Source organism: Ctenopharyngodon idella, chromosome 16 (assembly GCF_019924925.1).
Source record: "Ctenopharyngodon idella isolate HZGC_01 chromosome 16, HZGC01, whole genome shotgun sequence".
NCBI classification, from domain to species: Eukaryota; Metazoa; Chordata; class Actinopteri; order Cypriniformes; family Xenocyprididae; genus Ctenopharyngodon; species Ctenopharyngodon idella.
Genome location: NC_067235.1, coordinates 27131871 through 27148983, shown reverse-complemented (window position 1 = coordinate 27148983; position 17113 = coordinate 27131871). Strand labels below are relative to the sequence as shown.

At 34.8% G+C, this 17113-nt stretch overlaps 1 protein-coding gene and 1 long non-coding RNA gene across 11 annotated transcripts in view; both read right to left on the bottom strand.

Moving 5' to 3' along the window:
* Positions 1–192: 192 nt before the first annotated feature.
* LOC127497747 (uncharacterized) overlaps positions 193–17113 on the bottom strand; it is a 50199-nt gene continuing 33278 nt past the window's right edge. The window contains exons 1-10 of one of the 9 annotated variants that reach the window (XM_051866446.1): positions 16109–16199; positions 14721–15050; positions 14323–14643; positions 3720–3788; positions 2275–2604; positions 1877–2197; positions 1590–1751; positions 1302–1347; positions 1151–1212; positions 193–653 (exon numbers count right to left, since the gene is read on the bottom strand). In XM_051866446.1, the coding sequence (XP_051722406.1) occupies positions 1176–1212; positions 1302–1347; positions 1590–1751; positions 1877–2197; positions 2275–2604; positions 3720–3788; positions 14323–14643; positions 14721–15050; positions 16109–16181 (1689 nt within the window). In that variant the 5' untranslated portion in view covers positions 16182–16199 and the 3' untranslated portion in view covers positions 193–653; positions 1151–1175. Of the gene's footprint in view, positions 654–1150; positions 1213–1283; positions 1348–1589; positions 1752–1876; positions 2198–2274; positions 2605–3719; positions 3789–4447; positions 4769–4862; positions 5356–6005; positions 6146–7322; positions 7470–7918; positions 8967–14322; positions 14644–14720; positions 15051–16108; positions 16200–17113 lie in introns of those variants that run through there. The other 8 variants (XM_051866445.1, XR_007925643.1, XM_051866450.1 and 5 more) reach the window with 8 other exon arrangements.
* LOC127497748 (uncharacterized) lies at positions 10276–14262 on the bottom strand. Of its 2 annotated transcripts, XR_007925645.1 has the most exons (4): positions 12357–14262; positions 11884–12042; positions 11237–11284; positions 10276–11149 (listed from the first exon to the last, which is right to left on the bottom strand). It is a non-coding gene; the product is annotated as an uncharacterized LOC127497748 (long non-coding RNA). The 2 variants fall into 2 exon arrangements; XR_007925646.1 differs by having other exon boundaries at positions 11884–14262.

Below are 17113 nucleotides of genomic sequence, written 5' to 3'. Positions count from 1 at the left end.
TGTAACATATCTTAAAGCATAGCTGGAAAAACACACGTGTTGTCCCCAAAGACTCTCACAGTAATACAAACATATAGCAGTAACAAAGACACTTAAGTCTGTTTATAGAAGTCCAAATTGTGTCAAAATTGGGTGGAAATGCAGCAAGTTATTTTAGCTGTCCATGACTATAAAATTCACTGACAGTTAAAGTTGTATTTAAATTGTTTTATTTGTTAAAATGCATAGAAAAGGCATTTTCATAGTAATACCAAGCCATTCATGAAAACAGAGATAAAATACATTAAAATATTTTCAGCTATGTGTTAATACAGTAGCAGTAGTACAACATTGATATTAAGCGATAATTTCCACAGATTGGGATGAATCAGTGTTATACACTGTGTGTGGATTTTGACTCTTTGTAAAACACAAAAAGGTTCAGCCTTTAAAGAGTGCCTCTGGTTTCACTTGAATATGATGATAATGTTCAACTTGTCCAGATTTCTGAAGAAAAAGAATGAAAATAAAGCTGCTGCTAAGGATGAGAGCAAAATCTATAATGTCTAATGTCTTCAAATTTCTAATTCTTGTAGCCCTTGTATGAGATCTCAGTCATCTGATCAGTGTCATCTGTGACTGTCTCTCACAAAACATTTCAGTCACAGTCTGTCCTGTATGATAAAAAAGATTGAAAAAATATGATTAAAAATCTTTGTTCATATATGAAATCATAAAAAAACATTACACTGAGTAGAACCCCCATTTTTTATATAACTGATTTTTACCTTTAATATAATTTGTGTCAGGTGGCTAAATTACTAAATTAGGACTTTCTCAAAGATTTATTTTTTTATGTTTTAAGAAGATAAAAAAAAAATCATTTAAATCATCATACATCTCATCTGGTTTGCATGCAGAAGCTTCTGTTTGTTCACACCAACATGTTGGAAGTTCAAAAATTAATTTGGTCAAATAAAAGCACAGTAAATGTATTCTTTGAGTCGTGCACACATTTGCAGATGTGTGCATACTCCATTTATATGTGTGGCCATGTTATGAAGTGAATTTAATATTTAAAAATATCTTAAAAAATCAATGCAAGCTACAGTATATCTTATGATGTGGTTTACAAAAATTACACTATTCATCATGTGTTGCAGTAACTTACAGGAGGTCATGATTCATGTGTTGTTTTAAAGAACTAAAGAATTGAATGGGACATCAAACCCTGCAAGAGAAAGACTTTTATTAAATACACTTCATACAAGTACACTTATTGTACGTATTTTGTAAGGACTTACTATGAATATTACTTAACTCCAGAAATTTCAGAATAAGATACGGAAGACCAGCAGTCCAATTCAACTACAAGACACAAATATAAGCACTGATCAACTTCTATATTTGTATTTACACACTCAGAAGACTTAGATTCAGGTTTCTGTTTGGATAACTGGTCAGTAGAGTATGACAGATATTACAATATACACATAAAAAGGTATATTCAGGTTCTCTTCTTTCCAATAAGCTATTATATGATTTAAAACATGCTGTTAAAGAACAATTCAACAGAGTTAAACTTTTCAGAACCTCAGTTGTGGACTTACTTTGGTTATTGATTTTGCTCCTTCCCTTTTTGAAATAAAGAGTCACACAGATGATCAGTGTTATGAAGGCACCCAGATACACGATTGTGACCATCAGTACTGCTATCAGATTAGCTGTTACTTCTGCAGGACTGTCAGCTGGGGTTGGAGCATCTGTGATCACTAGAGACCAATAGTAATGATTTAAAATGGAGATACAAGGTTTCCACCCTACATATTAATAGCATAGTTTAACTAAAAATCTATAAATGACACATAAAGAGTTAGAAATAGCATTGAAAACACACCTTTCATCACCAGTTTCACCTCATAGCAGGTTTTTTCACTCACTCTGCACTGATACCATGATCCATCAGTGTTTACTGCATCCCTTATAAGCAGAGATCCATTCCCTATTATTCTCGCTCTCTCATACAGAGGCCTCGGGTCTCTCTCTGTGCTGTTTAAGGGCTTGTTTGGAGGGCGGTATTGGGTTATTTCTGTTGATTGGTGACCATGAAAGATTTTCCAAGTCACTTGATCCGTTCTGTTTTGTACAGGATGTTCAGAGCATGGCAGCAACACTGAAGAGTCTGGAGTCGCATGGACAAAGTCCAAAGTTTTACACTCTGAAACCAGAGAAACATATTTATTACAATAGGTTTCATGGGGATTGTGTGCTCATTTCAGAAATTGGCATTCTCACCTCTGACTCTCAGGTTAAGAAGAGTTGCATTAAGGCAGTCCCAATCTTTGTAGACTTCATATTCATAACGGCCTTGATCAGATAAACTGATGTCTTTTAGGTAAAGTGTAACACTTCCAGAATAATTTCTCAGAGACCATCTCTGATGCTCTGATGCTGGAGAGGTGTCCGAATAAATTAGGATGTGTTGAACCGGGTCAGTTCTGCGTAGTTTCACTGTCAGAGACTCCAGCGGGTGGGTTGTGGTTAGGTAAGAAATAGACATATTGTCACCCTCAACATAATTTATGTTCAACTGATGGACCTGCTTGCAGGGTCTCTGTGTCGCCACTAAAAGGAAATAAAGAGCAAAACGAGACATATTGAGATGTACCGAGAGAGCCAAGACATGGAAACCACAGCGTTTACAGTAATAAACAGCATTTACTTTTAACCAACTGGTTCTACCTCTAACTCCTGGTTTCACAGACAAGGCTTAAGCCTAGTCCCAGACTAAAATGCATGTTTGAGCTGTTTTAACTGAAAGCAACTTGTACTGACATATCTTAAAATATGCCAGCACCATAGTTTTGTCTCAAGATGCACACCCGTAATGTTTTTTTCTAGTGAAAGTTTATAAAAGCTATTTAAATACCCTAATTGAACGAAGGCCTAATCCTAAACCTTGTCTGTGAAACTGGGCCATAATGTGTTAATAGATTGCATGAAATGAGAACCAAAATAAATGTTTTAACTGAAAGAAACTTGCACTGACATATCTTAAAATAGTCAGTGCCATTGTTTTGTCTAACGATGCTTTTTTTCTAAGGTTACTTAAATGTCCTAATTGAACTAAGGTCTAATCCTGGCTTAATCTAAGCCCTGTCTGTGAAACCAGGCCAAAACTTAATTCTGTTGCTCCCCCAACAGACATTCTACTGACTTTGCAACTACATGTCAACTTATTCTACTAACCCAAACTCTAACACCTATACCCTAACCTAACACTCTACTATACTACAGTCTACTAATACTCTAATGAGAGTTAGTTGACATGTAGTTGCAAAGTTAGTTAGTTAGTAGAATGTCTGAAGTGGACAATCAAAATAAAGTGTAACCGTGTTTCTTTCCAACATGCAGACAACATACCGGCTGCGTTTCACTTCTTATTGCAACACAACCTCATCAATCATCTAAACACACCCAGAGAACTTGCCTAAATCCTTATACATTTATCACACAGATGATCAGTGATATGAGGACACACAGAGACACTATTGTGACCATCACTACTGCTGTCAGATTAGTTGTCACTGCTGCACTCACATCAATGTTGCCTTCAGTCTGGACAACAGGATTGTCAGCTGAGGTATGCACCAAAAAGCATATTAAATATCAGTCCTTTTAATTAGGTTATTTTGACCAGACACATGCAAATACACACACATAATAGGTGCTTGTCTTACCTGTGTGACAGGTAGGACAAGTTGTGGAAAGTGTTTCCAATTTTGTTGTTGACTGAGATGTCCCATAATCTATAATTAAAATTCAAACATTTTATATTAAGAAATGTGTCTAAAAATTAGGGTTAGATTTAACATTCTTTTATAAACACAGAGACTCAAACTAATGCATGTGATGCAAGCAAAAATGTATTTTATGTTGCTAATATCTTCAGAAGATATTTAGACAGTAATACAAATGTTTAACCCATTTCCAGGTCTTATACACTGTAAAAACCGAATCATCGATCTTGTAATTTTCATTAAAAAAATTAAGGTGATAATTAAAAATAGTGTGTATATTTTATTAATAAAATTGTGGTTCAGTGTTTTATAGAAAATATTGAGAACATTTCACTAATTAAACCAAGAGATACATTTTCCTAATTTTTTAAAGGAAATCTAAGCATTTTTGAGGCTTGAATTGATCTCTGGAACCAAACATCACTGTTGTGTTGCTCAGAGATGCAAAAGTTCATTCTGCCTTGAACTTACTGGAAACTATTTTCATTTGTGAAGCAAAATTATACCACATGGCCATTTTGTGGTTACAATTTAAGTTAGTAAAATCTAAATGAACTTGTTTATTGGTCATGTAAGAGCACAGCTGTAATATTCGGAACCACAGCACTCTTGCCCATGTGATATTGATTAATTAGATTAAATTATAAAATATTGGATTAAAAACACACCTTTCATCACCAGCTTCACCTCATAGCAGGTTGTTTCATTCACTCTGCACTTATACCATGATCCATCAGTGTTTACTGCATCCCTTATAAGCAGAGATCCATTCCCTAGTATTCTCGCTCTCTCATACAGAGGCCTCGGGACTCTCTCTTTGCTGTTTGAGGGCTTGTGTGGAGGGCGATATTGGGTTATTTCTGTTGATTGTTGACCAGTAACGATTTTCCAAGTAACTCGATCAGGTCTGTTTTGCAGTGAATGTTCAGAGCATGGCAGCAACACTGAAGTATATGCCGTTGCATAAACAGGGTTCAAAATTTTACACTCTGAAACCAGAAAAACACAGTAGTATTCATAGTATTTATGTATATGGCTCTCCAGTGAGGATTATTAGCTTGATTGAAAATGTTTCATTCTTACTTATGACACTCAGGTTAAATCGAGTAGCTTTAAGGCAGTCCAAACCATTGTAGACCTGACAGTCATAAAGGCCATCATCAGATAAACTGATGTCTTTCAAGTAAAGTGTAACATTTCCAGCATCATTTCTCACAGACCATCTCTGATGCTCTGACACTGGAGAAGTGTCTGAACAGATTAGGATGTCTTTAACTGGGTTGGTCCTGCGTAGTTTCACTGTTAGAGACTCCAGCGGGTGGGTTGTGGTTAGGCAAGAAATAGACATATAGTCACCCTGAACATAATTTATGTCCAACTGATAAACCTGCTTGCAGGGTCTCTCAGTCTGAGCTAAAGGGAAATTAAAAAGAGAAACGAGAGATCCTGAGAGAACCGATACATGGAAAATCAGCAAACCACCACAGGGTTTACAGTAAAAAAACGTCATTTTCTGAAATTATTTTTTTGATTGCTAGTGTATAAAAATTCATAAATCGACTTAGTAACACTTTACAATACTGATCCATAAGTTAAAATTAGTTAACTATGTTAGTTAACATAAACCAAGAATGAAAAATCCTTCTAAAGCATTTAATAATATTAGTAAATGATCATTTAAACATTTACTAATACATTATTAAAACCAAAAGTTGTATCTGTTAATATTACTTAAAGGACTTATGCTAACAGTGAACAGATGTATTTTTATCAACTCATTAACAAAGATGAATAAATACTGTAACAAATGTAAAGCTCATTGTTAATATTATAATGCATTAACTAATGTTAACTTATGGAGCCTTATTGTAAAGTGTTACCATTGAGTTTCATATCAATTTTATATAAATGTATTGTTAGGGTAAGTCTTTGCACACCAAACAATTTTTATTAAAACAAAGACTGTCCTCAGTAAAACACTTTCTTGCTTTACAATTTTAGCTATACAGAAGCCGTTTGTTAGCACAACAAATAAGAACTGAGGTCAACAAAAGTTTCCAAATAAGTAAACTTTATGTAGCCTATGAATGACACTGATCATATGCATGTTACACCCATGCTGCCTTTACACACCCAAAGCACATTGATATTATGCATATCAATGTACTTTCAATATCTTGTTTCTATGTTGGTTAAAAGAATTTGACTTCATATAATGACACTTACCTTTAAAATATAATAAAGCTGATATTAATATATATAGAATCTGGAAATATGAAAGCTGAAAACTCCCCATCATATACAGATGCACACTGTAGGACAGCAGAAGTCTATATGAGCAAAAACCACATCACTTTGGTTTTGCACTTTCACAAAGTTGTTTTCAAATGCTCTACATTGCGGAGGTAAATAAGATCAAATAAGGTACTGTTGTCTCCACCGGTTTCAAAACATATCTTATATTGTCATTTTCTGCTCATCTGGCACAACACAACCTCGTTTCTGCATCAACTTTTAGCATGTTTCCTATAACAGGGTCTGACGTTTACATTTTACGTGGCGTGAGAAAGTCACATAAAGCATAAAAACATAAATCCGATCAGAACGGTCAGACTGAAAGAATTTTCATTAATGAGATTTGAATAGGATTTCAAATATGAATGTAGCTCGAAATGGATTTGTAAAAATTGCATTTCGCATGATTTTTTGCCATTCACACTTGCTAATTCTGATTGGATTTCAAATGGATTTGCACAAAAATCAGATTTGGACTGACAGTCTGAATGTTACCCTTTTTTAACCAAAGTTTCCTTTGAATCATTATGTTAAACACCTGTGGATTGTTTTTGTTGATTGGTTTGTATGGTCTATTTAATCCCTGTGTTTCTTTCAGTTCTTGGTCAGTTCTCATCGCATTTTACGTGGTTGTTCTGTTTGTGTTTCTAGTTTCTGAGTTCTTTTGTTAATAAACTTAAACTGCTGCATATATCCACCGATTCATCTCCTTTATTTGCAACCTGGTGTGACATTTACCTTCTCACATTTCTTTTCAAAGTCTGAAAGTAGGAAATGAAACAATTTTGCACGCATTTCAAATGACTAAATAAATCAGTTACATGAGTTTGGTACAATTAATATATTATCTAATAGTGCAAATAATTTAGATGAATAACAAAGCCACACCTGTGAAAATGTCAGGTGCCTCAAAGTGACAAGCTGTTGCCACATTTTATTGACAGAAAAGAGTTTAACCCCAGACTGTAATTGGGGCTGATGTGGTGAAGCAGTTAAAGCTCAAGGGTGGAAACCAGAGGACTGGAGTTTCAGTATCTATTACTTATTTTAGAGTAGGACTGAAGTTACTCTGTGTCCACGAATGAAGCGTTAGTTCTTTACCTATGCACTTAATCAACGGGCAGCTCTCATTCACACTCCATTTCACAGATAAGATTCCTCTATTTAATTAATTATATTATTATTGTTAAAACTATCTAAACTCAATAAATATTGTTTTTATTGAGGAACAACAGAAAAATAACTCACCCCACCTCAAAAAAATCATCCACATAAGGTACGTACAGTGGCGTTTCTACATTGAATTACACCCTGGGCGAATCAGCGTTTCGGAGCGCCAAGATCACGTGATTTCAGCAGTTTGGCGGTTTGACACGCGATCCGAATCATGATTCGATACGCTGATTCATTACGCTCCGAAGCTTCCTGACGCAGTGTTTTGAAATCGGCCTTCACTAAATAAGTCGTTATTTTGTTTTTTTTGGCGCACCAAAAATATTCTCGTCGCTTTATAATATTAATATTGAACCACTGTATTCACATGAACTGATTTAAATATGTTTTTAGTACCTTTATGGATCTTGAGAGAGGAAATGTCATTGCTCCCTATGTAGGCCTCACGGAGCCATCGGATTTATCTCATCGAAAATATCTCAATTTGTGTTCCGTAGATTAACGAAGGTCTTACGGGTGTGGAACGGCATGAGGGTGAGTAATAAATGACATTATTTTCATTTTTGGGTGTACTAACCCTTTAAGAGTTATACCCACCAATTAACATTAGCCCTTCATTCATGACATGGATACCGTAATAATCATACAGAGAGAACATAGTTAATGCATACCTTTTTTCTTTTGCTCGTTTCTCCTCTTCTTCTTTTCTTTTTTTTTCTTTTCTTTTTTTTCTAAACTGGGCACCTGATGGCTTTGGCCTTGTCCTGTCCATCTCTGTGTTTATTTGGGACTCGACAATCAACAGATTTCCCATCCCCCCCCAACACTGTCACTCACGACCAGAAGTCAAGACTAAACCATTTCAGCTTGGTGACCACATAATCGTTTTGTATTACCTATTTTTATTAGCCATTTCACACAATTCAGAAAAACAAAAATGTGCAGGAACTATAGGCCTGTATTTATAATATTATGAATGAAATGTGCGTTATTTGGAAGAAAGTAGAGGTGTGACTGACTTTAGTCCACTAATTCCATTAGAGTATTGCTCTATACAGTGGATCCCCCGTTCCCCCGTTTATCTCGCAATTGCTGGTTATATCACATTTAATGTATATTCTCCTTTACATTTTAACATTAAAAAAAAAAAAAAAAAAAAAATTAACGTATGCTTAAGAGGTTCTGTGATTTCCAGGATGTGCATATGACGCGATAAACAGGGTGTGACATTGATTTTTCACCCTATAGCAGGGATGAGCAGTATGTGCGAGCTGATTTGAGGAAAGATCATTTGTGAGTGAGGTTGGAAAGCTGAAGACTTTAAGAGATTAGCGATGTGAGCAGTCTGGACAAGCCAATATTTTAAGAGACACACACTGCCCTCTGCAGGCCTCAGTGAGCATTACTGTATAAATACACACATATACTATGTCTTATTCTTTCTGAACACTTTACCAAACGCATTAAGAAAAAGCACTCCTGTGCTTTTTCATAATTGTTCCCTGTTTTAAAAATTAATTCTGTATTCCAAACATGAACTCTTGTTTATATGAAAAAAAAAAAAAACATTAAATACTCAACCATTATTTTCTCTCTCTTAAACAATCCTACTTGAGTATTGGGAGTTTCCTTATGCTCTAATGTGATGTGTTTTAATGTGAAATGATTCAGGGCTGAGCAGTAAGGACTGGCTCAGGGTCAGTGCAGCTTCACTCCCTCTTACTTTTGTTGATGCTGTAGAGTTGGACATGATAGTCCAACAATTTATAACAGTCATAAGTTATAACCCAGGGATGTAACAGAAGAAATAATATAGAGGAAATAACTTAGGTCATATGCTGGAACACCATTCTCTAAGGGTACGTTTACACAACAACAACATACTAAAAACGGAAAAGTTTGTTTGTCGTCTGTATGTGTTTTTCGCATACAGACGACAACATTGTCAAAAAGATCCCCGTTCACACAGAATCCGCAAAAACGATAAAAAAAAATGCTGTATTATGCATGCCAGGCCAGTAGTTGGTGATGTCACTTTGTAAAGAAACACTACGCATGTGCGTGATGTCACTGTTTTTACAAATTCGAGTTTTTGTAGTTTATACAGAGACAATAATGGTACCATTTTCAAAAGTTTTTCAGGCCCCCAAAACGCCATTGTCATGTAAATGAATGGCCAAAACACATTAAAAAGTTTTAAATTTTTTGGTGAAAACAGTGTCGTATAAACGGCCCCTAAGTTTAAATCTATTATTGCAATAAAAACATTAATCAAGAGTAATAGTCATTCTACAAAACAGTTTTCATTTGTGTCTCTCATGTGTATAAAATGTTTCATAGCCTTTTTATCATTTTCTTTTTTAACAGCAATGAACCATTGTATAAATCTATGAAAGTTTTTCATAAAGATCTTTCCCCATTCTTTCAAGAAGTTAACTTTTTCAAGGAAAAACTGAAGTCTTCTCTATTATGTTTTGTTTAGGGTGCAAAATAGATATTTATAGAATATCAGCATTACATTCTTTAAGAAGCACCTTGTAGTTTTACAACCTTCAGCACAAAACTTGTAATGTCAAGTTAAACTGTAAAAACTGTCAACCCTGTTACTTTTGTTGAAACAGGGTTATTTCACTCAAAAAGGAAAATTCTGTCAATTACTCACCCTCATGTCGTTACAAACCCGTACAATTTTTTTTTTATCATTCTCAGAACACAAATTAAGATTTTTTAATGAAAAAAGATTTCAGTGCATCTGTATGTCCATTTTACCAAAACATTTAAAACAAGAGATAAATGTATATGAATTGAGTGATTTAATCCAAGTTTCCTGAAGAGACACAATCACTTTGATGAACAGATTTCATTTAGGCTTTTATTTACATATAAACATTGATCAACAAACATTCAGTACATAGAACTCATCAAATATGGCAAGCATGCAAGTTTGAGCTTCCGTTTACCAAACTTGATGTGCTTAATGTATGTACGTTCATAAACGGCAATACGTTTTCTGTTATGTTTTGGGACATTTCACAATGCAATGAAAAAATCCTTCATATTAACAAAACACATTGGGCTGTATTTTTACAGACTTGTAGTACTACAGAATGTAAAGTCTGTTTATAGCAGTCCTTATACGGCAAGGTCTTCTAGCTGTCCATGGCTATTAAATCTTATAAAATTGTGTTTAAATTTAAATTGTTTTATTTATTAAAATGATACATAGAAAAAATCATTTTCATTGTAATACTAAATCATTTATAAAAATTTGCCAGATGCATTACACTGAGTAAAAAACAAACAAACAAAAAATCATTAAAAACTGTTTTATTTCACAGCATTATATTGTCATCTGGTTTGCATGCAGGAGCTTCACTTTTTCGCAGTTCACACCAACTCTTGTGAGATAATGTTAAAAAAATAATTTGGTCAAAGAAAAAGGAAAAAAAGTATTGTTTGAATCATGCACATTTGCAGATGTGTGCATACTGCATTTATATTTTTGGCCATGTTATGAAGTGAGATAATAAATTCTGTGAAACTCAGCAATGCAAAAATGGCAATGCAAGCTACAACATATCTTGTGATGTGTTTTACAAAATTATGCTAGTCATTAAATTCAGACTGAAGAGGACAAGCAGTACAGTATTACATTTGGCATATTTCACATAAAATTGGGCATATTTTACATAAATTAGTCCAAACCAATTTGATGTGATTTATTCCAGCTTAATTGTCAACATGTTTTGTGTAGCTCAGGACAGATGAAAAATGAATTATTTAATTTAATGATTATTCTATTTATTATATAATTACAATTTAATGATTATTGTGTTGTAGTAACCTACAGGGAGTCATGATTCATCTACGTTGAACTACAGAATACAACGGGACATCCAATCCTGCAAGAGAAAGACTTTTATAAAAACACTCGAACAAATACACTTATTGTACATATTTTGTAAGGACTTAACTTGAATGTCACTTACCTCCTGACATTTCAGAATAATATGTGGAATAAATGCAGTTCAATTCAGCTACAAGATACAAAAATAAGTACTTTACCATCTGATCAACTTCTACCATAATATAGCATAAAAAGGTTACAGTAACGTAAAGTGTCTTTCTTTCCAACATCTTTCCAACTCTCATCACTTTGATGGCATGATATGAAAAATGGCATTTGAGGGTGAGTAAATGATGACAGAATTTTCGTTTTTGGGTGAACTATCCCTTTAAAACATTAAAACCCTCTACTGTGCATTCAGTTCTGGTTGATTTCCCTTTCTGACACACTGACATACTAACAGAACATCTTACAGTTGCATAAAGAATATCAATTAAATTTCAGTCATTTGAAAGAAAACATCTGCAAAATGAACAAAAGTCCAAAGAGACTGCATTGTAGCTGAGACAGGTTTTTGTTTGAAAAACTGGTCAGTATAGAGTAGATGACAAATATTACAATATACCAATGCAATTATGTTCTGGTGACGACACACACACACACACACACACACACACACAAAATCACTTTATCTCCACTTTCCAATAAGCCATTACTATGATTTGAAATATGCTGTTATGGAACAATTTAACAGTATTAAACTTTTCAGGACCTCAGTTAAGGACTTACTTTGGCTGTTGATATTCTGCTTTCGTTTTCTGAAATAAAGAATCACACAGATGATCAGTGATATGAGGACACACAGAGACACTATTGTGGCCATCACTACTGCTGTCAGATTAGCTGTGTCAATGTTGCCTTCAGTCTCATCAGCTGAGGTTGGAGCATCTAGAGAAAAGATAAACTTAAATTAACATCATCATATGGTTCAGTTTGATTAGGTTAACTTTTTTTTTCATCACTATTCAGTCTAGCCACTTGTCTTCTGTGGCTGATGATATTTTGGAAAGTGTTGTCAATTTCAAGTGTTTTCATTTTTTTTCTCCACATTTTGTTGCCTTATGCTAAAATTTTCTCTCATTTTTCCACATCAATCTATACTCCATACCCTATAATGACATTGAAAAAACAGTTTTGTGATATCTATGTAAAATTATTAAAAATAATAAAACTGAAATATCACATTGCATAAGTATTCATACCTTAAACTCATTTGATGGAATCCGGGACACAAGCAGGAAAGGGACCATCTCTTTTCTAATATCTCCATGTTTTCTCCTGATTTTCAAAACAACTGACACTTGTTGTAAAAGGTCTGAAAAGCGAATTTTATCTTCCGCAGGGGCAAGACATTTAGGCTATGTTTGATTTTGCGCTGCCAAAAAAAGCAAAACTAAAATCACCGTGTGCGAAATGCGCTATACAAATAACATGCCATACCAAGTCTAGTAACAAGCACAAAGTGTGTTAAATAGAATTTGACGTGCAAGCAAAAATGTATCTGTCCTACAGCGTGTTTATACTTTACCACAGTAAAGAATGCGAATATAATTAAAAGCGAATCAAAGGAAGAAACGTTTACAATCCCTTGCAAAAATGGGTGAGACCTGAGTGAAGATTTGGGAAAAGAAACAAGAGATTCCATGTCAGGTGGTAAAAGAGCATTCACATACAAAAAAAAAAAAAAAAAAAAAAATCATGTCCAATCAATTGAATTTGATCAGATTTACTCCAATCAATGTGTAGAAATATCTCAAAGATGATACAGAGAAATGGGTTGCACCTAAGCTAAATTTCAAATGTCAAAGGGTCTAAATAGTTATGTCAGTGTGATATTTCAGTTTTTTGATTTTTAATAAATTTGCAAAGTTATATCAAATCTGGGTTACACTTTAAGACATTCTGTTGACTATAAGAAATGTTTCACCTCTATGTCAATGTTAGAGTATTAGCTGAGTATTAGTAGACTTTTAGGGTAGGGGTAGTGTTAGTAGAATAAGTTGACATGTGCAAAGTTACTTTTAGTCAGTAGAATGTCTGTTGGGGAACCATCAAAATAAAGTGTTAATCAAATCTGTATTTTGCTTTGACCTTATAGGGTATGGAGTGAAGAATTTTGAGTGAAAGAATGAGTGAAAGAATTTAAAGCATTTAAGCATAAAGCCGCAACGCAACAAAATGTGAAAAAAAATTGAAAAGGTCTGAATGCATTTTTTACTGTACGAAATGTATCTAACATTTCATAACATATGTAGACACTACTATAAATGTTAACCCACATATTCAAGCTGGTTTAAAAACATTAAACTTCTACAAGTTTGTTTAAACATTCTGTATTACTGTCACGATCACTGTCTGTTCCTGGACTCCATTTCCCATAATCCTCCCTTCCAATCACCTGCACACTCCACACCAATCACCAAGTGCCACACACACCTGCAAATCATTACCTGGACTATAAAAGACACACACACACACACACCCTTTGTGAAGTCTTGATTTGCCCCGGTGATCACTTCTGAGCGTTTTCTTGTGGATTGTATTTCTGTTGCCATTGGACTGTTTATTGGACTGTGTTTGTTTGCCGCCTGCCCTGACCATTGCCTGTGACTTTACTCTGCTTGTCTGCCGCCTGCCTCGACCATTGCCTGTCCCTGTTTGTGTCTCTGCCTTTGCCCTGTCTACTCTGTAAGTACTTTTAATAAACAAGCTGCAAATGGATCCTCACGCATTCGACCCATCATTACAATTACCATCACCTTGGAATTATAAGGTTCTATCTGACACTTTTGTCAGAATTGAGTTATTCACACATTCTTATTCTATGACAACATATTTACATTGTGATTTATTTTAAGATGTGTACATTTTGGGACTTTTTTTTTAGAAAACAAAAAGGTTTTATCTACAAAAGAACCTTATAATTCCAAGTTGGCAAAACAGAACCACAGGATATAATCAACACAACATGACTTAATTTTAATCTAAACCCTAACCCAAGCATATTTCACTATATTTATGATCGTAATCCAAAAATGGTTTTGATTAACCCATCACCACATCTCACATTTTAATAGCATAGCATAGCTTAAAATCTTTAAATGTGAAAGTCTGTCAGACAGTCTGCATTGAGACTTTAGGGTTAGAAATATTACATCGAAAACACACCTTTCATCACCAGCTTCACCTCATAGCAGGTTTTTTCACTCACTCTGCACTGATACCATGATCCATCAGTGTTTACTGCATCCCTTATAAGCAGAGATCCATTCCTTATTATTCTCGCTCTCTCATTCAGAGGCCTCCTGTCTGTCTCTGTGCTGTTTGAGGGCTTGTTTGGAGGGCGGTATTCATCTATTTTTATTTGTTTGTGACCATTAATGATTTTCCAAGTGACTTGTCCAGCATTGTGCTGTAGAGAATGTTCAGAGCATGGCAGCAACACTGAAGAGTTGGGAGTTGCATGGACAGAATCCAAAGTTTTACACTCTGAAACCAGAGAAACATATTTATTACAATAGATTTCATGGGGATTATTTGCTCGTTTCAGAAATTGGCATTCTCACCTCTTACTCTCAGGTTAAGAAGAGTTGCATTAAGACAGTCCAAATCTTTGTAGACTTCACATTCATAACGGCCTTGATCAGATAAACTGATGTCTTTCAGGTAAAGTGTAACACTACCAGAATCATTTTTCACAGACCATCTCTGATGCTCTGATGCTGGAGATGTGTCTGAATAAATTAGGATGTGTTGAACCGGGTCAGTTCTGCGTAGTTTCACTGTCAGAGACTCCAGCGGGTGGGTTGTGGTTAGGTAAGAAATAGACATGTTGTCGCCCTGAACACAGTTTATGTTTAACCGATGGACCTGCATGCAGGGTCTCTGTGTCGCCACTAAAAGGAAAAAAAGAGCAAAATGAGACGAACTGAAAAAGCCGAGACATGGAAACCACAGCGCTTACAGTAATAAACAGCATGTACTTTTTACTAAGTGGTTCTACCTCTAAATGTATTAATACACTTTACGAAATGGGAAAAAAAAAAAAAATAATTCACAACTCGATGAACTACTGTCAGTATTTCCTGAAAAGATCTTTTTGAAAGTCACTGTACAAAAATATAAAATTCATAAATAGACTTTGGAAGAACTACAAAAATGTTCCATTTTTTAATGTTAGTTAATGCATTAATGTACATCAGCTTACAATGAGCAATACATTTGTTACAGTATTTATTTAACTAAGTTAATGTTAGTTAAAAAATACAACTGTTCATTGTTCCTGTCTGCTCTGGTCCAATAAATAAAAATAAAAGATACAGGACAACTTCTGATTTTAAGAATCTGTTAGGAAATGTTGACATTAAAGTTAACTACGATTAATAAATGCTTTAGAAGAATTGTTTATTGTTAGTTCATGTGAACTAATGTAGTAAACTAATGTTAACAAATAGAACCTTATTTGTAAAGTGTTACCTACATTTTCTACAAATGTAATGTCTGGAATCCTTTTGAACTAAATCAACTAGTGATGTTGCCAATGTAATCATAATTAATTGGTTGAGTAATGCAGTTTAAGCTTAGCACACCAACATTTATTGTGTGCTCAGTTGCATATTTTCTTTCTTTCTTTCTTTTTATTTTTTTTTAAAAAAGAAATTGTTTCATATTACATGTATTTTTATACAAAAAAAGTTGCAATTTTCAAATTGCATGTTCACTATGTAACACATGAATGAAAACATGTAAGTCATTATTACAACAATATTTTGTCTGAGATGTTTTGAAACAATGTCCACTGTGAAAAGTGCTATATAAATAAAACACACTTGATATTGATCATATGCATGTCATACCCATGCCACATTTACACGCCCAAAGTACACAGATATTATGCGTTTATCTCATTTGTATGTTGGTTAAAGGAATTTGATTTCATTTAATGGCCACTTACCGTTGCATTCTAATAAAGCTGCTATTAGAAGATATAGAAGTTGGAAATATGAAGGCTGAAAACTCCCCATCATATACAGATGCTCACTGCAGGACAGCTGAACTCTATATGAGCAAAGGCCACATCACTTCACTCTAGCAGAGTTGTTTTTTTAGTTACTCTAAGTCTATCGCGGAAGTAAATAAGATCTAATCCTGTGATCATTTAGAGGCCTTCAGTGAGATTCTGTCTGTGATGGGGAGTTTTTAGCTGTCATATTTCCAAACTTTAAATTTTCTAAAAGCAGCTGTGTTAGAAAGACCATTTGTCTGTTTGTCTATAACATGCATCAGCTACAGTATGGTATGTACAAAATACAAGTACAACTGTAAATATTTAGCACACCATAAAAAAAATGGTAAATGAAAGAGCTGAAATGTAAATGTCTTTATTTTGATTATGTTGTTGTTATAAATTGTATTTTAGCATCATTGTGTTACGTATACAGAAGGGGACAGCGACACAGGAATACAGGTATTAAAGTTTATTGAGCAACCAGAATGCTGACAGAGTGCAGGTGAGTGAAGACAGGTTAATGCGTTGGCAGGTATTGATGAGGAACTGATACTTGTCTTGGTTTTGCAGGATTGGCAGACGGATGACAGACTTGGAGCTTGAGCAGACACAGATGAACTCACGGGAGACGAGGAGACAACGAGGAGTCGAGGGAACACACAGGAGACAGGTAAGTATCTTCGGAGGAGTCCTTGAGGTAAGCAAAGTGGTGAGTACCTTGTGCAAACAAGACCGGACAGTGACTGAGTGAGAGCATGGGCCTTTTGTGCTGCTGGTGATGAGGGTGCTGATGAGCTGCAGGTGTGAATGATTAGTATTCTGGTGATGACGTGCGCTGTGTCTGTGAGAGTGTAGAGCCTGGCGTGTCTGTGACACATTGATGCATTTGTGTAGTGCTGATTCACTCGTCCGTACCTGGAACTTATTTGCCTTTTTCTGCAATGTAAACCT